The sequence below is a fragment of the Corvus kubaryi genome, unplaced genomic scaffold (genome assembly GCF_017639235.1).
Source record: "Corvus kubaryi isolate FWS band 111438036 unplaced genomic scaffold, C.kubaryi_AGA036_p1.0 split3-37304, whole genome shotgun sequence".
Classification (NCBI taxonomy): domain Eukaryota; kingdom Metazoa; phylum Chordata; class Aves; order Passeriformes; family Corvidae; genus Corvus; species Corvus kubaryi.
In genome coordinates, this window is record NW_024582087.1 from 3,208,420 (window position 1) to 3,232,776 (window position 24,357).

The 24,357-nt window shown below is 53.7% G+C and overlaps 2 protein-coding genes across 9 annotated transcripts in view; both read right to left on the reverse strand.

Moving 5' to 3' along the window:
- Positions 1–46: 46 nt before the first annotated feature.
- On the reverse strand, positions 47–21,779 carry STK40 (serine/threonine kinase 40). 4 transcript variants are annotated; one of them, XM_042015389.1, is made up of 12 exons: positions 21,693–21,779; positions 15,442–15,554; positions 13,366–13,485; positions 12,295–12,380; positions 11,678–11,821; positions 10,281–10,508; positions 9,417–9,469; positions 6,397–6,512; positions 3,712–3,856; positions 3,306–3,425; positions 2,951–3,035; positions 47–2,299 (listed from the first exon to the last, which is right to left on the reverse strand). In XM_042015389.1, the coding sequence occupies exons 3-12, from the start codon at positions 13,475–13,477 to the stop codon at positions 2,081–2,083; spliced, it is 1,308 nt and encodes a 435-aa protein (XP_041871323.1). In that variant the 5' UTR covers positions 13,478–13,485; positions 15,442–15,554; positions 21,693–21,779; the 3' UTR covers positions 47–2,080. The 4 variants fall into 4 exon arrangements, with proteins under 4 accessions (XP_041871323.1, XP_041871325.1, XP_041871326.1 ...); XM_042015391.1 differs by lacking the exon at positions 21,693–21,779 and adding an exon at positions 20,909–20,981; XM_042015392.1 differs by lacking the exon at positions 21,693–21,779 and adding an exon at positions 18,641–18,714 and having other exon boundaries at positions 15,430–15,554.
- A 1,155-nt stretch (positions 21,780–22,934) lies between these two features.
- LSM10 (LSM10, U7 small nuclear RNA associated) overlaps positions 22,935–24,357 on the reverse strand; it is a 1,852-nt gene continuing 429 nt past the window's right edge. Inside the window, exons 1-2 of one of the 5 annotated variants that reach the window (XM_042015394.1) lie at positions 23,994–24,012; positions 22,935–23,869 (exon numbers count right to left, since the gene is read on the reverse strand). In XM_042015394.1, the coding sequence (XP_041871328.1) occupies positions 23,146–23,517 (372 nt within the window). In that variant the 5' untranslated portion in view covers positions 23,518–23,869; positions 23,994–24,012 and the 3' untranslated portion in view covers positions 22,935–23,145. The other 4 variants (XR_006013978.1, XR_006013977.1, XR_006013976.1 and 1 more) reach the window with 4 other exon arrangements.

Below are 24,357 nucleotides of genomic sequence, written 5' to 3' on the forward strand. Positions count from 1 at the left end.
CAAAATCCCCCATCCCACCCATCCCTTCCCTGTGGGGTCGCTGGGCTGTCATATGAAGTTTTATTGCCGACATGCAGGAGTAGTTCCGATGTAGTACAAAAATAACGTCTTTATACAAATTTTTTTCCTCTTTTTTTTTTTTTTTTCTTTTCTTTTTTTCCTTACAACAGGCTCTGTCCCGCCGCGGCCCTGTGGCCCCCCCGTGCCCCCTGCACCACCCCCTTCCAGTTTGCCTTAGCACAAGTGGATTGACCAGTGCTGCCACTGCAGGATCCTGGTGTGATACAGCCTCAGGGAGTCCCAGAATATTGCTTTTTGCTTTAACATTGGGGAAAAACAGTAAAAATAAAGAGGTGGGGACAAGGCAGGAGAGAACCAGAAGGAGAGAGCAGGGCCCTAGTGGGGTGCTCAGGGGATCCCTGCCCTGCTGCTGGTGGCACAGGGGGTGATGGGTCCACATCAGAGGGTGCCGGGACAGACCCACCATCTTCAAAATAAATAAGGCAAAAGAGTTGGGGCTACTGGCTCAGCTGGGGCGGTGCAGGGAGCTGGTCTGTGTTAGTGTTCACGAGGCCCTGCCTGGCCACAGGGCCTTGGCGAGGTGCAGGCAGGACGTAATGCCCGACGTGGCCAGGGAGGTTCAGGTCTAGCCCCCTGTCCCCACAAAGCCACCGCTGGGGTGGCCCAGCTTAGACCCTGTCCCCTTCCCCAGCCCGGGGCAAGAGAAGGCAACAACACGCTACAAACATCTGCTACTCGCTCCCTGCCCATGCCCAGTGTGCTGCAAGAGCTGGGCCCAGAGAGCAGTGCAGCCCCAAAAAGCAGCCCCCAGCTCCAACCCTCCCTGCTCACAGGCCGGGCAGGAGGGTGATGCCAGGGCTGGGAACAGCCAGGAGCAGGGAAAGAGGCAGCTGAAGAAGCTGCTGCCTTGAGCAGGAGCCCTGGCCAGGGCACTGGGAGCCCTGGGAGCTCTGTGTGAGAACAGTTCATCTGGCAAGACAGGCATCCAGTTCATAAATGAGGCTCAGAAACAATCGTTCCTGTTCTCAGCACAGGCCAAAGCTCTTCCAGTGGCACCAGATGACAAACCAGGATGTCCTTTTCCCCTGCCTTGGCATGAAGGCAGAGGCAGCCCCAGGTTTGGGCTGGGATGGCAAGAAAAGCTGGGAACAAATACAGTAGAGACTTCAGCCAGCCCCCTCCTACCTCTAGGCAGATTATTTTGGGAAGCTTTTCACATTATAACTCATATATTACATCTGTACCACAACTGAGAGGGGGAAATGCTAAATCAGAATTAATGCAACTGTAACTGCACCTGGGATATGCTACTGAAAAATAAGATTAAATCATAGATCCTTATAAACTAAAGGGATCAGTGAGAGGTGGGAAAGAGGGCAGGGGCCCTGGCAGGCCAAGTCCTGTGAAACCTTTGAACTGGGGACAGGATCCGATCCCTGCAGGTGGCACTGCCCAGACGACTCCTCAGCTCCTGCCTGAGGCGGTGGCCGGGCTCTCTGGTCACAATGGTGGCCACACAGGACTGGCCAGCATGGCCAGACCAGGTGGCATTTAAGGACAGAAACAGATTTGATGCAGATGAAGGGAAGTGGGAGGTTTCAAGAAATTCTTCCTTTCGAGAAACCCTGGTAAATCCAAGCTTATTCAAACCACACGGAGCAGGCGCCACGGGCCGGCTCCGCGCTGCACGGCCGTGGCTCTGTGCCAGCAGCTTCACCCTTGGAAGTCTCCTCCTTTCCCACGGGCTTTGCTCGATCCAGAGAACAGCATGGTTAAAAAGACAAGAGAGGTAGATTACAGTCATGATTAAAAGCAGATTAGTCATCTAGGCTTCGATTTTAAAAAACAGATTCCAGAAGATGCCAAGAAGTTGCTGCTTCCAAAACTAGCTTTTCCAAAAGTCTTCTCCCTCCGGAGCGGGTGTGAGTGTGTGTCCCTGGACAGAGCTTGGGATTGCTACATTATTCCCCGTCGTGGGACACTGGTATTGCTGTAGGCTGGAGCAGGCGAGGTGAGGGCAGGCTGCAGGGTGGTGCTCGTGCTCTCGGGGCGTGGGAAGCTACTTCCGGAGGTACCTCTGGGCCAGGATGGCCGCGTCCAAAGGGTTCATGGGCTGCGCGTCGTGGCCCAGGCGCCGCACCGGCGGGATGTTCCCGAACTGCCGCTTCTGCAGAAAGCTCTTGGCCTCATGCAAGATGTTCTTCTCCTCAGCCAAGAGCAGCTGCTGTCTCATGTAGTTCTCGAACTCGTACTGGGAGCACTCCTCTGTCACCTTCACCTGCAGAGACCGACCTGTCAGAGCCATACCCGGCAGCCCCATGGCTACCACGGGATAACCGGGGTCCTAATGCAGGGATGGGACCTGCTTCTGGGCACGCAGGCAGGACTCCTTGTGAGCCAGCAGTGCCACCAGGATACAGCTCTGGCCACCACAGTAGCTCTGTCCTGACATGGCTCATCCCAACCCTGCCAGCATTGCAGCTGCCTGACCCCTGTCCCTATGGCACCGCCACAGATCCTGCACGGCTGTCCCCGGGCAGCCAGGCCACGGCTGGCACTTCTAGCATGAAACATGCTGGCAGGAAAACAGGATGTTTGCTTCCATGGCAGAACTCACTGGGAGCCAGAGCCAACACTGCTGCCTCCTCCCAGCATTCCCAGCTGTGTGTGAGGGAGTGAGCGCTGCTGGGAGCGGAGCGAGCTGCTCTCATCAGCTCTGGGGCCGAGCTCACTTCCTGGCAGCTCAGCCAGCTGGATGTGCCTCCTGGTCCCAGCAGCATCGGCCTTTCCTTCCGTTGCACAACATGAGGGACTCAGCTGCATCCTCCCCGCCCTCCCCTTCCCAGCTTAGGGACACAATGGGTGCCATCCATTCCCATTACAGACAGCGGCACGGAAAAGCAGTTCCGTGGAAAGCAGGGAAACCTACCTCCTGGGGGTTTTCGGGATTAGCCACTTGGTCATCTATGTCCGGCACCACTTGCAAAGGGCCGCTCAGTGAGGACATGGACTGCCTGGAGGAGAGCACAGCACTGGGATCCAGAGCATGGCACTGGCTCACCCACCCTCACCCAGCCCCAGGGTGATCCCACTGGCATGGCCATGGCTGCCATAAGCACTTGCACAGCCTCTCCAGCTGTATCCATCAGCACACAGTGGTGGACACATGGGATTTAAAGGCTTAGTGCAGTTCCCAGACCCTCTGGTGAGCTGAGCCAGCCACAGCTGGAACAACACAGCCTGTGGCCAGAGACAGCGTGTCCTGTCTCTCCCCTTGCACATACCAGGACGCTATGATGGAGCTGAGGGAATCCAGCACTTCAGAAGCCGTCAGCCGCTGCTGCGGATCCAGGACCAGCAGTTTCCGGATCAAGCACACAGTGTTTTCCGAGACCCGGCCATCCCTGGGAGAGACAACACGTGGTGAGCCTGGGGTGGGCAGAGTGGCAGCAGGATGACATGCTGCGAACACAGCCCAGGAGTTACAGGAGCCACCACTGCTCTGACCCTGCCTCCCCTTCCCACACGCTGTGCCAGCCCTGCTCCTGCTTCCTGGTGTCTACTGCACACAGCCTGTTGTGAGTACTGCTGTGACCCTTGGGGTGCTGAGGGGAGCCCCTCCAGTTCCAGCTGGCCCAGTAAGGCCAAGTAAGCCCCCCCAGCCAGGCAGGAAGGGCAGGCTGTACTCACTCGGGGATGGTGTACTCGGCAGCCTTGATTTTGCGGAAGAGCTCCTGAGGTATGCTGTCGTAGAAGGGGAACTGGCCGTAGAGCATGGTGAAGAGCACCACCCCCAACGCCCACATGTCGCTGGGCTTCCCACGGTATGGCCGGCCTGCAGGGAGAGGGCACACACAGCCTGAAAATCCTGGAAAGCACAGCCTTGGCAACCCCCTTCACCTCCCACAGCAGAGACACATGGGACCCTTTTTCTAAGCATTAACCAAGACATTTGAGGCTTCCCCTAACATGACCAAAACTCCCTCCAAGGCTCATCCTCTGTGAATGAGCAAATTGTCCATCGCCACATAAGTGTCCTCCTGTTCCCTATGGAGCAGGAATATCCCTGCTGTGAACTAAGGGCATCAGGTAGCTGGAACTGCTGTGCTGGAGTTCCCGGGTCAGTGTCCCTTGCCATCCCATAGAGCCACCAGGCTGCAAGTCTGGGCCAGGGCAGAGGGAATTCAAGGGCCAGGGAGCACAGGGCCGGGGGAGGCAGGAGAGAAGCCCAGGAAAGGTAAGACTGAGCCCATGGAGATGGGACTCTGACTGGGCGATGGAGCTAGCACACAGCCTCTGAAGCCAGATGTAAAGCCATGGAGTGTGCAGGAAGGTGCTTTCCTGCACAAAGACGTTCCTAAGGCTGCTGCAGCCCCAGGATTCACCTGATGGAAATGCTGCTTCTAAGCCCCTTTGGTCACAATAATCAGCACACAGCAGCATGGACAGGGTCACAAAATTAAACCCCAGTGCTATAGCACAGCACAGGATCCAGGGAGAGACTTCCTCTGACTCATACAGTGAGTCACTGCTGCAGCATTTGGTATTTGTACTAATTATTCTTTGCTTTATATGCTCAGAAAAAGGCACCTCTTCCTACTCCTCCAACTTTTCCTTCTGTGACATTTCAGCAGCCATCCCTCAGCAGAGACAGCTTCTCCTGGAGACCCATAACAATGATTAATTCCTCAGGCGTTCCAGCTTCCTCCTGCATAGGAGCACCAGCAACACAGAGGGATGCTCCAAGCCTGAAGGTGGTGGTGATGCCTGGAATGCCCTCAAGTAACTTGTCCCCTGATACTTGGAGGGTAACTGCAGGCTGAGCAATTTTGGGAGAGTGTTTTGGAGAGCACAGGATGGGCCCCATGGGAAGGGCTGTTGGCAGACACCGGAGCTGGGGTGCAGCACAATGGCAGCGAGAGCCAGGCTGGGCAGAGTAGGATGAGTCCTGAGCTAAGGATGAGCCTTGCAGGATCTCAAGCAGCCTCAGCAGAGATCAGCCAAGACAGCCTGTTCAGTGCCCTGTAGCCAGTTACACTACAAGAGAGCCCTTAGAAGAAACATGAGAAGGTAGTTGGAGGCCTGGACAGATCAGCACCCTGGAGCAGGAAGGAGCAGCTCCCTCTAGCCTCCTCCAGCCACTCGAGCCACAACTGCGCCAAGCTCCTGCAGAGCAGTTGACTTCTATCATCCATCTGGTCACAAAGGCCTCAGGATATCCTGCAGAACAGGAAAGGCTTGCAAAAACCCCAGGATCCACCTCCTCGCCTGCCTCTGCTCCCTTCCTGGCTGGGAGGGAAGCGCCTCAAACCTGCCTGGCACATCACGACAGAAGAGCTCGGCTGCATTTACTGCTGCTGCCCGCAAACCTGACAAAAAACCTCCTGAGGGGAGTCCACTGGGTCTGGATGTTCCAGGATGGGCTTCCTCTGAGGGCATTTCTGCAACACAGTTGCTTGGGATACCAGGAACAAGTAACTCATGTGTTAATGCCCAATACCTGGATCTACGAGAGGCTTTGTGTGCACAGTTGCACCTGTACGACGTGGGCCCTTCAACACTAGTCCAGCTCACCTGTGTGAGAAGAAAAACGCCCCAAAACGATGCCTGGGTCACTACACTGACAACCAGGACCACCACTGCCTGCTCAAAGGCTGGTACAATAGCAGAGATGAGAGCTCATGGAGAGAAACCTACTGAAGCAACCGGACAGAAGCCACAGCTGGTCCCGATGGTCCCATGCACTGGGAACAGTTAAAGGCAGGAGGACACCAGGGAAAGCTGCTCTGTGCTAGAGCCAGATGCTGCTCAAAGCCTCTGCTGGAGACAATGCACAGGCCAGGCTGCTGGAGAGGGGATCCAGCCCAGACTGCTCTGGCCTGCTCTCATAATTCCTTTATTTTTAAGTAACTCCTCTCTGTTGGTCCAGAAGCTGCCCAGAGGGTCACTAGCTCCCTCCTGGAAGTGAGCAGCAACTGGAGGAACCGCTCCTCTTAGTGCACAGCTGGAATACACTGACATCCTGGTGGGATCTGGACTGGCTGCCCCTCAGGCCCAGGGAGTTATCTGCAGCTTATGGGAAGCCTCAGAACTGAATTCTGACACTGGAAACAGAAAATGTCTGCAGTCAGACTCATCCGGCAACAGCCAGATTTGAATTAGTTTTGAAGTTCAGACAAGCCTTAAGAAAAAAGTCAGGCTTGCTCCTTCCCTCCAGCTTTCCCAGCTGGAAAAGCAGACCAAGTCTCTAACTGGACCTTAATTAAGAGGCTCTCATGAAGGTTCATACGGGAACACAACAAGTGGTTTTATTTATTGTCAGGAGGCACAAAAGAGTGAAATGTGTGTTGAGGTGGGGCTGAGGGGAATTCCTACCGCTGAGCACGTCCGGGCTGATGTAGGCAGGGCTCCCGCGCTGGTCCTTCAGCAGGTCATCCTCGCTCACCAGGTGCTTCCCCAGGCAGAAGTTGGTGATGGTGATCCGGTGAGTCCTGGGCAGAAAGAAGCACAAGGTGTCAGGGAACACAGGGGCCATCCTGCACAGGCCACGCAGAACAGCCAGGAAGTTGACTCCAGAACAGGGACTGTGCCTGTGGGGCTTTCTGGGGAGCTTGAAGTGCTGGGAGAAGACACACAGAGACACAGAGAAGACACACAATCCATCTCAAAGGGGAGGGATTCCATGCCTGCCAGCAAGGCTTGCAAAGCACTCACAGGGGCAGTAAGAGGGTCTGCGACAGCTGTGACAATGTCTGGGTGGCCTGTGCCGGCGCAGCTGCAAGCACAGGGTGTACCTGGCTCATCTTGCAGCCACACAGGTACCACAACGGATCACAATCTCCCAGGAGCATCCCAGCCTGCAGCACCAGAGCTGCAGGATCTGCCCCAGGAGGTGCCTGAGCACTGCAGGGCATGAGTGTCAACAAAGCTGAGGTTTATTTTAGCTGCTGATTCTGCCCTGCGCTTCCCCGCTGCCATCTTCTCCACACAGCATTTTCTGGGAGCCAAGGGAAAACACCCTGTGGAAGCTGCCCCGTGCCTAGCTCCTGAGCACTGTGTGTTTGCAGTCACCAGAGGAGCTGCAGGAGTTGTGATCAGACTCTGCACAACCACTTCTGTGTCACTCAAGAGTCTCACACAGGAGCCTGGTGGCAGTTCCACCTGATCCAGAGGACTGCTCTCCGCACACAGGTGAGCAGAACACAAAGCCTGATCGACACCCAAAAACCTCCCACAGAAAAGGGAGAGCTGCAGGTACACAAAATTTCTTTATTAATTCATCCCTACTTCCCTACGGTACTGCCAACTCACAGGAATGATTTTTTCCAGTGAAAGTGAGCTAATTACAAAACTATTGTTCCATTAATCTTCTCTGTCATTCAGATAATTTGGATTTTAACTTATAATGTAAAGGTGTGAGTACAAAAACACTGTCTGGAACATTTCTTGAAAAGTATTTCACAACTAGAGCCTGAGAGAATGGATTAAGTCAGTCACAATAACCAAGAAACATTTCCAGCCAGTCTCACAGACAAATGAAATAGAACCAAGTGTGGGTTGGCCATGGAGAGCTGGTTATTAAAACAGACAGATTTGTGTTTAAGAAGTGTTAGCTTCAACTGTCAGGAGACTTCCCTGGCTGAATAACAAGCTGCAGGATTTGTTAAGGATTTAAAAGACTAAGTGCTCTATAGGACACTAAAATGTTCAGGATTGCTTGGTTCTATTTACTCCCTGAAATTTGATCTAATCTGTAATCACACAACTCCTGCACTGGCTAATGGGGAAACCTGAGAGGCTTTAATGTCTGTGGGGGACAAGGCCTGAGGGAGCCCCAGGTGGGACATGCCTGCCAGGCCCTTGCAGTGCCACATTGTTACCTTCATTCCCTGCCGTGAGAAGGGACCTGGCTCTTTGTGAGCATGGCTGGAGCAGAACAAACGGTTCTGCTCAGCCCTACGGGCTGCTCCTCTCCATGGAGATTGTTCTTACGCCTCTCCCACCCTTCCCCGTGACTCACAGGCTGCAGCTTTCCCTCACCAACGCTGACGGGTTTGTTAGTAAAAAGCAAAAGCAGAGATGTAACACAAAGAGTGACTCTGGCAAGTGTGTTCAAAGCTTCAAATATCTCCCCCTGCTAGTGGGGCCCTGGGTGCAGCCCCATTTGTGGGGTGCTCCCCTGCACTCAGTGCCCAGAAAAGAAGGGAAGTTCAGCATGGATCCTTTAAAGCACAAACCTTTGTCTGCCTCTTCCAGCAAGGAGGAGAATCAAAGCAGCAAGCAGAAGAGATTTATCTTACAGCAGCTCTACAGAAACAACTTGAAACAACTTCGAGGTGGCCCTGAGAAGCAGCAGCTGCTGCGTGTGTGTGTGGGGGGAACCAAGAAGTTCAAGCTCTGTAGGTAAAACCCATTTCCTTTCAGTGTTAGGGAGGAGAAAGCAGCAAGCTGTGAGCCCAGCAAACCTGCAAGCTTTGTAGACTCAAAGCCTGCAAACTCCAGCCTTCCCGCTTTTTATTCATTCCACAGAAACCCAGACAGTGTGAAAAGGATGAATTCCACTCATTCTTCAAGTTAGTGCAAAATATTTAGTCAGTAATGTAATCCTGGAGGAGAGAGTAGAGGATCTGAGCTGAACTAGGCTGCCAGCTAAATAACACAGACCCCAAGGCACTGAGCAGCTCCAAGGAGCCACCAAGCAGAGCCAGGCCCCCACCCCCTGCCCTGAGCTCCTGCTGAGCTCCTGCCCCTCTTCTCTGGGCTGGTCCCTCTGGGTCTGCACCAGCATCCAGCACCTGCCAGGCTCCAGAGGCTCCCGACAAACCAGCAAATGGAACAAGGGAGCCATTGCATACGCAAATACACACTGGACAGAAGTGCTTTTGTTTAGATAAGTCAATATTTCACTGCTAGCAAAAACACAGCAGTGCAGCAGTCAGATCTAACACTGCTGGGATTGTAGCACAGCCGGCAGGGCTGGGAATGCCTTCAGCACGATGGAGGGTGAATGATGGGAACAGAACCAACCACCATGCTTTCCTGTTTGTTTTTTTTAGTATATATAAAATCAGTACTTCTCTTGCAGGTTACTAAATGACTATAAAATTCACTTTTCAGCAGTTAGAATCCAAAAAAACATCCTGACAAGGGGCCACTAAGCTGGGTGGGAAAAGTGAACTATCTAGGTGGGGCTAAATTCATTTTTGGAGATTAATTTATATAACTTTGAGCTGGATTTGTATTTTTGTACCGCCTGTTTCCCTTTCCCTCACCCTCCTTGAGGGCTGAGTGCACAAGGGCACTCAAGTGCTGCCTTTGGCTGTGCTTGTATTAGAAAACTGCTTCAGGGGAGAAAAAAGACCACTGCCAGGCCAGCAGCTCTCCAGCAGACTTACCTTTTGTTTAGCACCATGTTTCCTAGTTTCAAGTCTCTGTGCACAATATTTTTCTGCAAAAAATATAAGAATATTACATGAGCAAAAGCCTATTTCTTGTAGAAGTATAAATTTCATACTTGGACACTAAAAAGAGCACTAAAAACAAATCATGGCATCTGCACTCTCAGAAATAAGTGAGGTCAAGGTCCACCCTGGGTACTTTATGCCCTTCACTTTTGATTGTGATGAGGAAGAACAAACAAATTTGCTACTTTGAACACAAAGACAGACTTAGTGTACCTAAGAGACCTGAAACTGAAGTGTCCAGGCTTGGTTAGAGCAATGTGACGAGCATTTCTTTAACAGACCCATGCTGCACTGCCCTGCCAAGGCAGGACAAGTGCCCTGTGTCACAGGGAACAAGTCAAACATCAGCAGAATCCATTTTTATTACAATAGTTTCTAGTTTATTGATCTCAAAACTTGTACTTGGAGGTTCTGATCTCAAATCAATTCTTACACTGTGATTTATCTTGCTTCACAAGGAAACAGTTTCTGTTTCCTGTGTTTGATCAGGCTCTGCTCTCATCTTTGACTGCCCCTGTCTGAGGTTACCACACTGTGGTTCACCTGACCTGCCCTCAGCCCAGCTGGCCCCTCTCCACAGCCCACAAACACCACATTATCATCCAGAAACGTGAGGAGCAGGGAGGGAAAGGAATGCTCTTTAAGGCTTGGGGCACGAGGTGTTACACAGAACACTGTTAACACCCATGCCCTGTAACCTGGCCACTGCCCGCCCCAGGAAGTTTTGGAGCATCTACTGTTCTAAAGTGGGAAAACTCTGCCTCCCAGCACTGGAAGGGAGAACCAAGCCCTCACCTTGTGTAATGCTTCTACCACTCGTACCACATCATAAAATATCACCACGGTCTCCCGCTCGCTGAGTCTTTTCTCTTTAATGACATAATGCTGCAGATTGATCAGATCTGCTGTTTTGTCACTGAAATCGTGAGCACAGAGACAGTCCAACACCAGGCAAATGCGCTTCTTCATCTTTCTGACCATCCTGTTGGCTTCGAGATCTTCTATGATTTCACAAGCTCGGTCCTGTGGGGAGGCAAACACAGGAGCAACCCCTCAGGGAAGCTCCAGGGCACATGCACAGAGCCTGGCAGAGTAAGTAACTGGGTAACTGGGGGGTGATCCCAAAATAAGCAAATCCAATCACAGCGCTTGGTCTTTGCCCCAAGGTAGGATTTGAAAAAGATATAGGAGCTCTACTTAATGAATCACAGAATCCCAGACTGGTTTGGGTTGGAGGGAACTTAAAGTTCATCTCATTCCATCCCCTGCCATGGGCAGGGACACCTTTCACTATCCCAGATTGTTTCGAGCCCTGTCCAACCTGGCCTTGGACACTTCCAGGGATCCAGGGGCAGCCACAGCTGCTCTGGGCAGCCTGTGCCAGGGCCTCCCGACCCTCACTGGGAAGAAATTTTCCTAGGAGGAGGAGAGCAGAAGGCAGAGGAAGTCTCTGCTATGTGGCTCTGTGTGCACATCAGCACTGATGCTCTTTATGCACACAGACACCTTGAGCTGAACCCAGGACAGCCCTGCAGTGGAGCAGCCTCTGGGAACAGTAGGGATCCAACACACCATTCATGAGAAGAACAGAAATCTCAAGGCACAATTAGCAGCTCTTCCATGACATTAAACAAGACACAGCTGAGCTGGACTATTGGCTTATTTAACATTTAGTACAGATGGTCTCAAGTGAAAAGTGTGTCGACAAAATGTAACCAGCAAGTCAGGCAATACCAACACCCAAAGCAGTAATTGCTATCAGCCCCTCACATCAGTGAACAGCCCTCAAGGCACCAACAGCAACACAATTCACTCACACAAAAACTGATCAGCACACTGACTAGTTTAACTTGCTGAAACAATTTCTTGGCTATTTGTTCCCTCTTACAAGTTATAAGCAACACCAAAAAGCAGAAATTTAAAAGTTGCTAATTAATTTGCCAGTGAAACAGCTGTTGTCCTGTTTGAAGGGGGAGTGCTGAGTGCTTGTTCCATCCGTGAATGTTCTCACATTTCCCAAAATCCCCCTGTACTCTCCAGAGCTCCTGTTTGAAGCAGAAGTGGTTAACCTCAGAGTGCTGGAACTTGGACACACAAGTGCAGGGTCAGCACGAACTGTACATTAAACAAAAGCAGCTCAATCCATCAGCAATTCCTGGCATTGCCCCAGCCTGGATGGTGACCAAGTGTACCTGGAAGAGCCCGTGATGATGGACCACTCCTTCCTGGTTGTGGAGCAGGGAGAGAAGAGAATACTCCGTGTGCAGCAGCATCTTGCCCTGTCGCTCCTCCTGGGTTTCTATTCCTTTATCACCCCTTTCTTCTAAGGTGAGAATCTTCAGGAAAAGGGAAAAAGCCTTTACAGTTGCCAGAGACACCCAAATGCCCCCAGCCCTCTCTCATTTTTGGCATTCCCATGTGTTTAACAGCTGGTGTAATTGCTCTGATGGTTGTGTCCTTGCCACAGGCCTGTCTGAACTCAGCACCGTTCATGCAGAATGCACAGCAGCAGCTTCATTAACATGGAAAGGTGGCTGTTTGCAAATATCCCAAGTGCTTTTTTCCTCCTGGAGCTGCCCCATTCAGGCACAGATCCAAGGGCTCTGGGAAAGCAGCACAGCAGCAGAGGCCTTGTCTCAGGGCTGATATGGACACAGATCTGTGCCTGGCAGCACTGCCCTGCCAAGGGGAAGCTGCAGCAGCCGTGTCCGACTGCACTGCTTCAGCCCACACCACCCACTCATTGCCCAAGTGCTTCTGCACAAGAGCTGGAGAGCCCTGAAGGTCTGGGAGCCTGCAGTTTGCTTACCTTCAGCTGATAAAAGTCATCTGTCCCGTCCTTTCTTGCCAAACACTGAACAATACTTGGCACAGGGGAGTTACCTAAACGTGGACCTACAGCACAAAGCAGAAACAGACATGTTTTCCCTCCAGCAGCAGTGACTAACCCGGGTTACATCAGCTGTCACCAGCTATGTTTGCTTGCACCAAGTTCCCGTTTCTGCAGGAGCTGAGTGCACTTTCACAAATCTAAAGCCAAAAAAAAAAAAAAAGGGTCTTGAACTCTGAAACCTTTTGGGACAATGTTTCAATTGTTCCCTACAGAAACATTTATCAAAGCCCACACATGGCCCAGCTGTTTGCAGAAATCCTAATTTCTGCATGCCTGAACCACACAGCTCTTACATTCACAGCAACACCCATGGCAACTGTTACTGCCACACCTGGGAACACAGCTGCCACCTCTGCAGGGATGGCCCAGGGGTGTCCAAATTACCCCAGCTTTCAAGTTAACATACTTGAAAGGAGTCTCCACTCCTCACTTTAAATTAGTTAGCTCCAATTGATTACCCATTGGTTTCCAATGTAAAGTCTATGATTTCTGACAGTTTATATAACCAGTTCTGAACCAACAACTATTCTAGAAACTCTCCAGAGCTGGCAGAGTGGCCTTGCCTTGACACATACCACTTTGAGTGACCACTAGTGAATTAATAAGCTGTACCCACACTGATCTGACAATACATTCCAGATCAGCAGATTTAATGAAAAAGCCCCCCAATGAATTTGGTCTTTAACAAAGTTTAAGAACAGAGTTTAAAAAATAAAAAAAACTAACCAAAACCCCCAAGGGGGTAAAATCAAGATCTCATATTTCTCTCCCAAGCCCTGCCTGCCTTGCTGCATTGGCAACCCATGTCTCCTCAGCTTGGCCAGCTGCAGGAGCTCTCAGGCTGCTGCTCTACACATCCAGTGACCCGCACTCTCAGGTAAGACACTGAGTTACACACCTGCTTTCCTCTCATTCCACAGTGCCTTTTGTTTTCAGTTTTGCCACCAGCAGCCACCTTGCCAACTGCAGAGCCCCCTCCCTGCTTACCCAGGATGAAAGGACCTGCTCTCTTGGCGTTATTCCCGGAAATCCCAGCGCACAGAGCCTTTGCCTTAGCGGATGTTTCCCCGGCTCCTCTGTCCGATGCTCGCCGCTTCATCCTCGGCTCTTGAAAGAGAAGAGAGATCCATCTGATGAGCCACCGAGTTATATTCTTCTGCTATCCCCAATTTGTACTGGAAGGCTCTCACCTACGGATGCACTGGTGGCTCTGCCTACTTGTGTGTCTACACACAGCCCTGGCTCCCTGCTGACAGACCAGGGGTGGGCTGCAGGCTCAGAGCAGTTCTCAAGGCATAAATCAGCCTCGTTATTCAGGGCAACATTTCCTACAACAGTTGTTTGAGAGACATAGTGGGAACAAGTCAAGATAATTAAAGCTTGTTTTACAGCAAAAACAAGTTTGCAAATTAACATATTCCAAAAGCTCTGAAAGAAGATGCCCAAGTTAGCCCTGTGTATGGGTGTCTGCTGCTGGAGCCCGGGGGATTTTGGGGGTTCCTCCACAGAGGATCCACACGAGGCATCGCAGCCACCCATTGAGTCCCTCAGAGGCTCAAGTCTGTTCCTCAAACAGCCAAGAATGCACAAAACTGACCACAAAAATTATCTTTCACCTTTCCCAACAAGGGCATAGAAAACAAGCACAATAGTTATTGTGAGATTCAGCTCAGTTCACAACGATTTTTCAAAAATGTATTTTTAGCCTTGAAAAAAGTCCCCTCTCTCCTTGTAGCTTGTTAGGCTCTGACTTTATTACATCTCCATCTATCTACATCTCGTGCAGCTGGAATTTGGAGTCCAGCACATAAAACCCTGTCACCTAAGCTTCCACGTGCAGGAATCAATGCTGTGTTCAGAACTAAAACACTATTAAATGCTCCAATGGACATTCCAGTGAAAGGCAACACTGGTGACAACACGTGTGTTTTCCTGCACAACCACTATGGGCAAAAAACCATTTGATCTATTGAATGTGAATCTCATGGTTTGCATCCAGGAATTTATTCAAGGTCTACACATCACCACTATTCAACACCAACAACTGAAAACTCAACTACCACCTCCTTACTCAGGTAGTGCAGAAAGTCTGATTCCAACATGCATTTTCTGCTGCTCAGAAATCTAAAGAGAATTTGGGTCAGAATTACACAACCAAGACCTAAAGGGCCAAATAGATTCAAGGTTTATGACTAAAACACTTCCTTCTCTAAAGAAAAGTCTTGTTTCAGTGTAGCTGGAAAAGCACCTGTCAGGTGAGCTGCTGGGCTGCCCCCAGTGTGCTGTGAGCTCTCCACATCCATCAGCTCCAACCAATGGAAGCTTTGCTCCCAGTACACCTCCTCTTCACCTAGCTTTTGGAAAATAGCTTCAAAGACTTTTACAAACATCTACACATTCAATGTCTGTGCTGTCACTTTTTAAAGAGACTTTGAGGCGTAGGTGAGAAGAGGAACCAAGCACAGCTCCATTTCCTTACTCAAACTCAATCCTGGAAAAAATCTTCCCTAAGAGGTTACTACAACAGACAGGGGAAAATATTTTTTGGGTTGTACATATTTGTTTCAGAAGAGCCCTGGTGTTTCACCACGTAAGAGACTGATAAATCATCTCCCTCTGAGTGAAGTTCACCCTCAGGCAGTCCCGCCCTTTCTGTGGACACAGGCTGATCTCACCGCATTGATTCATCCAGCAGCACTTGACCAGAATCAGCAACAGCCAGGAGATGAAGGGAGGAGTCTTGCAGCAGACTTTGCATCCTTGCACTCCCAACTGCCAGCACCTTCACACCTCCACAGAGCAGTGTCACCATCCCAGTGAGCTGAACAGGTTCTGAACCCCATGTTCTCCTTGCTCCGTTCATTCTGCATCCCTGACCCAACATCCTTAGAAACTCCTCCACCCCTTGTACATCACCACCTCTGCTGGAAACATGTGAGTAACATTTCCACTGGAGAAACCCCCTGCACAGGAACTCTGGGATTAACCCATTGTGCCATCCGGGCTGGACAGGCCTGCTGGTGCAAATGGTGTTCTAGTAAACAAAACAACCTGAGGACTCACGTAGTTCAGCATCAACTGTATCGTTACTCTTCTTCCAAACTAGGTTTTCCAACGTCTCAGGAGACAGGAGTCATCACCTTGGAGAAGACTGGATGGGCAAAAGGTCGAGGACTCTGTAATGTGAAATGAGACACACTTGATGCTGTGGTTCTGGATTACTCTGATTATGATAACACAGGATGCACTGAACCTATATGGCCCCAAACATCTGTGTGTGTTTGGGCTTGGAAAAGGATTGAAGCCCCTGGCATCATGTGAGAGAATAAAAGGGCTCTGGAAGTTCAGTCCCTGCACTGCAGGACAAACTCCCACGTCACCAATCTCCAAAGTGGCACAGGACAGACCTTCGGAGCAGGGACAAACACAGGGACAAACACAGGCTCCACTTCAACCCCCACCATGCAGCACCTGCCTGGGCTTAACAGCATTTCAAACACACCCGAGTGAGCACCAAGACACTCCTCGCCACCACCAGCAGTTTTGTATCATGCTAGGAGTTAACAGAGTTCAGGTCAGATCAGTATCTGGTATCACTGTCCCTGGGATGGAGTGTTTTAAACATGGGTTTATCCTGGTTCCTTGCAGAGATGTAGGAGGCTCTCTCTCAAGACTTACCCTGCTGATGTTAAAATGATTTTTTTTCTTTTCAGTCTCAAGAACTGGAAAGTCCCAGCTGTCTGTGGACAGAGTCATCCCCTCCCCCCAAATCCAAACTGAATCAAACCACCCTCTTCCCTTGTCCTGCCATCAGAACAAAAACAGTCCCTCACACAGACAAAGTTACAAGTCCAGCACAGAAATTCATACTTAGTTGAGATGTCACACACTGGATGTATCGAACATCTCACTGGAGAAGCGTCCAGAGCCTCTCACTGTGCTAGCTACGGCTTTAATAGAATTATGAATCAATTCATTTGGAGACCTAAACGTAATGTCTTTTAATTATGTAGCTTAAGGAAATTGTCTAATTCCTGAATTACTGCATGTCCCGGTGCCCAGTGTAACAACAAAAAACATCAGATGAGGAAACTGCCCTTTTCATCCCAGAACAAGGAACAATCAGGTCCTGCAGTCCAGCAGCCACACCTCAGAGCTGGAGCTGGAAAAGGTACCTTTGGGGCATGAGCAGGATTACTCAGCAGCACAGAAACCACTCACGGCTCCAGATCCAGCACCCACCTCACTTTCGGGGGGTTCACCTTGCACCAAGGGCACAACACAAGCTCAGTGGTGGCGACACTTCTAGTGTGAGGACTGGGAACCCCAAAAGTGCTCGACCCCGCTGCTGTGATGAGCTGATCATGGTGAATAAGGCAGTGGATGAGCTGGGAACCAGCAGCACGTGACAGAGCCCAAGTGCACCTGCTGGAAGTTCAGGACTGCTGAGAAGAAGCTCCTTCAAGGAGCTCACACCATTCCAGGGACCTGCCTCTGGTGCCCACAGATGGGAGACATCCCGCCACCCAACGCAGCGGCATTCCTGTCCAGCGTTCTCTCCTGAAGCCAAAAGCTGTAGCATTTGGGATGAAGCTGGAGACCTGCTCCACAGGTTTTTGTCCCTCTCTGTGCAGCCTTCATGTTTGCAAAAATGAAGCTAAAAAAGGGAATCACATGAGCAGCATCAGGCTGCACCTTTTGCAACCCAAATACCACAGTGGGCAGTATTTATCAATGAGGGTTAATCCAAGTTCACATTTAAGCCTGGCTCACGGGAAGCTGTGTTGGACATGACCTAAAAAACCTTCATGAACAAAATATTAAATGGGTAAACGCTGGACCACGGCCCAGCTTCCCACATGGAACACCAGCAGGTCGGTGTCACTGCAAGGAGTGACGATCCCAGTGTTGCCTCACTCCTTCCCGGGCAAACCCGGCCAGGAACAGCTCAAACCCGAGTCATCAGCACTCCCAGGGCCAGAGCCTCGGTTCTCATTGGAAAAGCTTCCCTGAGAACAGGTGGAGTTTGGATCAGGCAGGCCTGCGGAGGAGTCACTGACTGGGGGATTAAAGGGAGTGTTCACGGGCAGATCCCAAGGAAAGCAGGCTGCTGCATTAAGTGTATGAAATTTGGTCAAAAACACACCCCTTCTGTCCCAGCTGGTCCTCAGAGACCAGGAGCACACCAAGAAGGCATCATCCCACCCTGGGAGCAGGGAGAGGAGAGTTGTCCACCCAGTGCCTCCAAGGGTTTTATAGCTTTTCCTCCTCACCAGGTGAAATTTCTGCCCCCCTAATCTAACAGTCCACCCTTATCCTCTTCCTCCCACATCACACAGAGCATGATCTAGGGGGGATATTGAGCGATAAAGTCATGTGTGGCAGCATGTACTTCACTAGGCTTATGTGCATTTTAATATTTAAATGACCCTTAATCAGGCAAAAGTTACTTTCTGGACATAGTGTCCTTCAAAGTTTCAGTCACAGGACTTTTGTTTCGGTCTTCAGTGTCAAATCAGGCCCATTCTGTCTGTGCTGTCCCTCCTCCAGCAGCCAGCTCAGCCTTCCTGACATCAGCCAGGCACAATTTCATCCCCAAAGATAATGTGGAATGCACAGGGGAAGCCTCAGCCCTTCCCTGGCTCCTTGTTCATCATCCCACATGGGCGTGTGGGGAGGAGGAGCGGGGGCATCAGGGTGGGCTCCACTCCCCTCCCTCTGCACAGCATGGGGGAGATTTCCTATGCAGGAATGTTAACATTACTGAAGGCTCTGGAAGCTGAACCGTTCTCTAAGAGAAGTAATAATATATATATATAAAAAAAGCCCATTGGATGAGTCAGTACTGCCTGTGTTCCGCTGCTCTGCCCTTCCGGGAAGGGAAGCCTGCTCCCGAAACGGAGCCCTGACTCACAGGGTTCTTGGAACTGAGCAGAGACTCATTCAACTTCTTCCCTAAGCAAGAAGTTCGCTCAAAACAGGGCACAGCGTTTCTCTGCCCAGAGAAATAGGAAGAATCCTGGGGCACTGGTGCAGCATGAGGGGCTGGGACAGCCCTGTGCTGCCAGAAGGTACCCAGAAAAGTATGGACTTGCTGAGCTCTACAAGCTGGGAGACAGAAACACCTCCAGCAGCCTCTGCTGAACCCCACCACTGGAGAACCTCCTTCCTCAGCCCAACCTGCAGATCAGCTGAATCCCAGGCACATGAACAAGGCACAGCCAGCACCTGGGAGCCCGTATGGGAGCCCAGCACACCTTACCTCCACCCACATCCAGCTGTGGTCAGTCTCCAGCTCCTCAGGGACAAAAAAGGCTTCCACAGGCCAAGTCACACATCAGGGAAAGCAAATTCCATCCTGCCCTCCCACCCCCCCACCACCGGCAGCCGGGGAAACTCTGAAGCACAGGGTTCCAGTGCGTAATTACGGTGCAAGCAACAAGCCAGGCTTTCTTCAAGCCCTTCTGATGCATCAACACATGAGATAGCCAAGGACTCATCTCTGGGAGTTCCCTCTTTGGTTACATAAACACCAGCCTCAGCTTAACCCTTTCGTGCTGAAGCACAGGCCACATCCACCAGGAAAAATCCCCATTCCAGCCCAACACCCTCACAGCAGAAGCCTGCAAATACAGCTGCAGCACTTGAGGCTGCACTGCTGCCCAAGCACACAAGTCCCTGACCCGGTCTGTGCCGGTGGTCAGGCCGTGCTCACCTTCCAAACCCCACCAGAGGTGAAGGGTGGGTTGTATTAGGAGGTTTTATTTCTCATTTATTGCTTATGACACTATCAATATGCCACAACCCCCTGCAGCAGGACCTCTGTGTGCACAGAGCACAGCGTGACCCGCACACGTGCTGACACTTCCCAGCCAGGTGTGGCTGCAGTTTCTCACAGCGGTGACTCACCTGGCCCTACCTGGAGACAAAGGTGTTGAAGTTACCTGCACACACTGCCAGGCCTATGCTACTGGGGGTTGCAGCATGACAACACGCTGACAGGAACTGCACACTCACCAAAAAGTATTAACCAAAAAAGCCCGTTTCACACAGAAAATGACCACGGACACACAGAGCCTACTCTGTCCAGCAAGAGCTCCCAGCTGGAGCTCCCAGGCAGGAAGGAGACACACACTGTACCTGCCCGGAGCACCTTCACAGGTAACACCCCCCTGAGCTCAGTGGGCAGCTCAGGCACAATCCCCAGGGCTGTTCTTATTCATAGTCACAGACTGGTTTGGGTTGGGAGGTACCTTAAGGACCCTTCCAGCCCTCTGCCATGGGCAAAGAGACTTTTCACTATGCCACGTTGCTCCAAGCCCCGTCCTACCTGGCCTGGAACACTTCCACAGATGGGACAGCCACAGCTTCTCTGGGCAACCTGTGCCAGGGCCTCACCATCCTCACAGGGAGGAGTTTCTCCCTAACATCCCATCTAACCCTGCCCTCTGTCAGTGTAAAGCCATTCCCCCTTGTCCTGTCACTTGAGGTTCTTGTAAATAGCCTCTGCCCATCTTTCTTGTAGCCCATTCAGGTACTGGAAGGGGCAGTTACGTCACCCTGAAGGCTTTCTTCTCCAGGATGAACAACCCCAATTCTCTTATAGCAGAAGTGCTCCAGCTCTCTGATCAACTTGGTGCCTCCTCTGGACTCACTCTAACAGGTCAACGTCCTTTCTGTGCTGAATCATAGCACAGCTCGGTGCCTATGAGGCTTCCCTTGCCTGTTCCAAGTTCTATAACATCCTGAGGGTCACAACCCAGCTGAACTTTGCTTTTAAGGAACACAATTATGTGATCAAACCCTCAGCACGGATACCACAGAGAAACAATCAAAGGATGCAGCACAAGCCCTCCAGCAACGAGGAAGTATGTCCTGAACCCTGACTGCTGCCGGCCTGGGGCTCCATGGCAGCAGATGAGTGCTCCCATGCTGTCACTCAGGTCACGCCTCACCTGGGTGACAGGCACCTCACCTGTGCCCCATTGTGTCCCTGCTGCCTCAGAGGAGCCGGCTGTCCTGCAGCACAGGGCAGAGCAGTGGTGGCTCAGCCCCACCACACCAGGCCATGGCCTCTGCTCTGACTTCTCCAGCTCCCTCTGGACATGGGATTGCAGCCCGAGACCCCCAGCACACCTGTTCATACCAGTATATGTTAAGCCCATACATTAAGGCTCTAAGCTAGCAAAGAGCTGAATCCCCAACACCAGTGCAGCACATTCCAGCACAGCCTGGGCAGGAGGGAGCAGCTGGATGGGCACAGGAGGAACCCCAAACCCCCTGTGTCGGGGGGTGGAGATGCCATCCCATGAGGTTTCCGACAGCAGTGAGACCTTTCACACCCTCAGTACTGCACAGGCAGCAGGGCTCCCAAAGGCCACGACCAGAGAAGGACAGCACCCGGCTCTGGGTGAGGTCCCCCATCCCCCTCAACCCCTCGGGTGAGCTCCCACGGGAGTGCAGGGCAGTCCGTCCCTGGCTCCGACACCTGCTGATGTTACTCACCCTCACTCAGAGGCACAGCCCTCACCTACTCACTGCTGAGGCACACGAGGCTCCTCCTCGGCACAGAGGTCCCAAAAGCCTAAATTCAGAGGTTCCTGCCCAGACTGGAGGCAAAACCAGCCCCAATCACGGGTTGTGCTTCCCTCGGCCCCCTGGACCTGTCCCCGTGCTGGCAGCAGCACCCCAGCCCCCCGAGCTCCTGCCAGGCAGAAAGGGACAAACGAGCGATTTACCAAGGGGCCTTTTCAAACCCAGCCCCGCACCCAGCCTGGAGAGCACCGGGGCACCGGCAGCACCGAGCCGAGCCGGGCGGCCGGGGTCCCCCCGAGCCGCCGGCAGCTGGGGGCTCGCCCGGCTCGGTCCCGGCGGACGATCGGTAACACCGGCGCGTCTCCCCGCAGCGCCCGGCCCAGCCCATCGCGGGGCTGCGGTGGCGCCTCCAGGACACGGTGCCCGACCGCCCCTCGCACAGTGGGACCGGGACGGTGTCGGGTCCCGGGGCTCAACCCCGATCCCGGTTTCCCCCCTCATTCACCGACGGTCCCAGTTCCCTCGTCTCTCACCCATGGCCGCGGCCCCGATCCCGCTTTCCCCCCCCCCCCCCCTCCTCCTCACTCAGCCACAGCCCCAGCCCCGGTACCGGATCCCCCCGCTCTCTCTCATCCCTCACTCACCCATGGCCAAGTTCCGGCTCCCCCCGCTCTCTCTGAGCTCTCACTCACCCACGGTTTGAGCCCGGTTCCCCCCCGCTCTCTCTCACCCCTCGGCTCGGCCCCGGTTCCCCATGCTCTCGCTGACCCCTCACTCACCCATGGCCCCGGGCCCGGCCCGGCCCGGCCTCGCACCGCTCCGGCGGCCGCCTGGCACCGGAAGTGACGCGCCGCCACCGCCCCCCGCCGCCAGCCCGCCCCCTGCCGGCCGCCGCCGGGCCGGGGAAGCGGCGGCGCTGATTGGGCGAGGGCGACAGCGCGGGCGGTGATTGGAGGAGAGCGTGGGGGCCGGACCGGGTTTTGCGGCGGGCTCTGATAGGTTGAGGAGCGCGGCGGAGAGGCCGGCAAGCAGCGAAGGCTGATTGGCTGAGGTGGGATGAACCCGTCGCTGACTGGCTCGGGCCGGGGCCAGGAGCCCGGAGGATTGGTGAGCACGCGGGAGATTCGAACGCGCCGTGATTGGTGGAGGGGCGGGGCCAGCTGGACAGGCCCCGCCCACAGAGGCCCGCGGGCCCCGCCCGGCGGCACCGGGATCCCCGGACTGGGACACCCCGGGCTGGGACACCCGGACTGGGACACCCCGGACTGGACACCCCGGGCTGGGACACCCCTGGCTGGGACACCCCTGGCTTGGGGACCCCGGACTGGGCACCCCGGGCTGGGACACCCCTGGCTTGGGGCCCCCGGGCTGGGACACCCCGGGCTGGGACACCCCGGACTGGAAAGTGCTGGGTGTGGACCCCCGCCACAGAACCCCCGCGCTCTGATGGGACCAGCTGGGTTGGAACCCTCCGGGCTCGGCCCACCGGTCTGCCCTGCCCTGCTGCCCAGCCCCAGGCCCTGCAAACAAGCATCCCCAGGGCAGAACCCCCAGCTCTGCTCGAAGAGGCCACACGGCTCCATGTCCCACAGGTTACAGTGGGCTGCACACTTTGGTAGTACCGCAGATTTTGCGGTGACAGAGGGGCAGGAAGCAGAGGAGCCAGCAGTACCAGCATTCCCTGTGTCCTGGGTGAAGCATGTTCCTGCTTTCTGAGGCAGACAGTGCTGCCCCTTCCCCGGCACATTCACTCCCCTTGATCTCGCTCTCTTCTCACTGAACACTTCCAGAACAGTGGCTCAGCAGGGAGCTGAGCACAGACCAGAACCAGCCCCTGCCCAGCTCAGCAGCAGCAGCTCCCACTCCCAGGGAAGCTACACTGGTGACAGCAGGTCCTGTGCTCTGTGGGCAGGGAAAGGCTGAGCCGGGGGCAGTGGGATGGCAGCTGGGGTCCTTTGGCCACTTGAGGAGGGACATGAGTAGCTGCCAATGAAACAGGAAATGAGCGGAGAGACCACAGAGCCTTTTAAATGGTGTTATTCCTTACAAAAACCAGCCCTGCTCCTCCACAGGCACTGGCGAGGGGAACAGCAGAGCCCCAAGTCCCTGGGCAAAAATGTTCCTGGGGGGATGTCCTTGCGTGGGATGTCCGGCGTGGCGGGGGCTGGCAGTCCATCAAAGGGGCATGCCCATCCCAGGTCCACCCTAGCTGTTGTGGGCAGCACCAGGTGCTCACTTGTGCTTGGCATCAAGGAACTCCCTGCGGCCCTTGTCACGGCCCCCAAAGCACCGCACCCTGTGGATGGCCTGGAGCTGCTCCTCAATGGTGGCCTGGATGTCCACCTCGTCGGGGATGTGCACGTAGCGGATGTTCCTGCCAGTCACAAAGAGCTCATCCAGGTGGGACACGGTGCCCTGCCTGTCCGTGAAGGTCACCTCAGCCAGGCGCACGTTCATGAAGGCGTCCACGCTGGTGACGCGCCCCGCGGCCGCGCTCTCATCACGCAGCTCCACGGTGGTTACGTGGCCGCGCAGGCCCTGCAGCAGGATGACCAGGCTGTTCTCGGAGATGGTGCGCTCCTTCACCGAGTGGCTCACCTCCATGGCGGCTGCGGCGGGACAGGGCACGCAGGGCTGGGGACACTCGCCCGCTGTGCCTCACACGGACCAGTCCCTTCCCATGGGCCAACCCCTGCACAGTCACCTGCCCACAGATCAACCCCTGCACGCGGAGCAACCCCCGCACACACACCTGCACACGGAGCGACCCCCGCACACACACCTGCACACGGAGCGACCCCCACACACACACCTGCACACGGAGCGACCCCCGCACAAACACCTGCCCACAGATCAACCCCTGCACACGGAGCAACCCCCGCACACACACCTGCACATGGAGCAACTCCCGCACACGGAGCAACTCCTGCACACACACCTGCACATGGAGCAACTCCTGCACAAACACTTGCACACAGAGCAACTCCTGCACACGGAGCAACTCCTGCACAAACACCTGCCCACAGATCAACCCCCGCACACACACCTCCAGATGGAGCAACTCCTGCACACGGAGCAACCCCTGCACACGGAGCAACTCCCGCACACTCCCCTGCACACGGACCAAGCCCTGCACACACACCAAACCTCACACACTCGCCTGCACACACACATCACCCCTTGCACGCTCACCTGCACATGTATCACCTGTCACACGCCCACCTGCACACGTACTACCCCTTTCACACTTACCCGCACGTTCATCTGCACTCATACCACTCCTTGCACTCCCCTACACACTCCTACCACCCCTCACACACCCACCGCACGCCGCCCCTCTCCCCAATCTCTCCCATTCTCCTCGCCCACCCCCCTGGCACACCGCCCCCGGCCCCCTGCACGCTGGGGCGCTTCGTGTCCCCCTCGCACTCTCCCTGCCCCCTC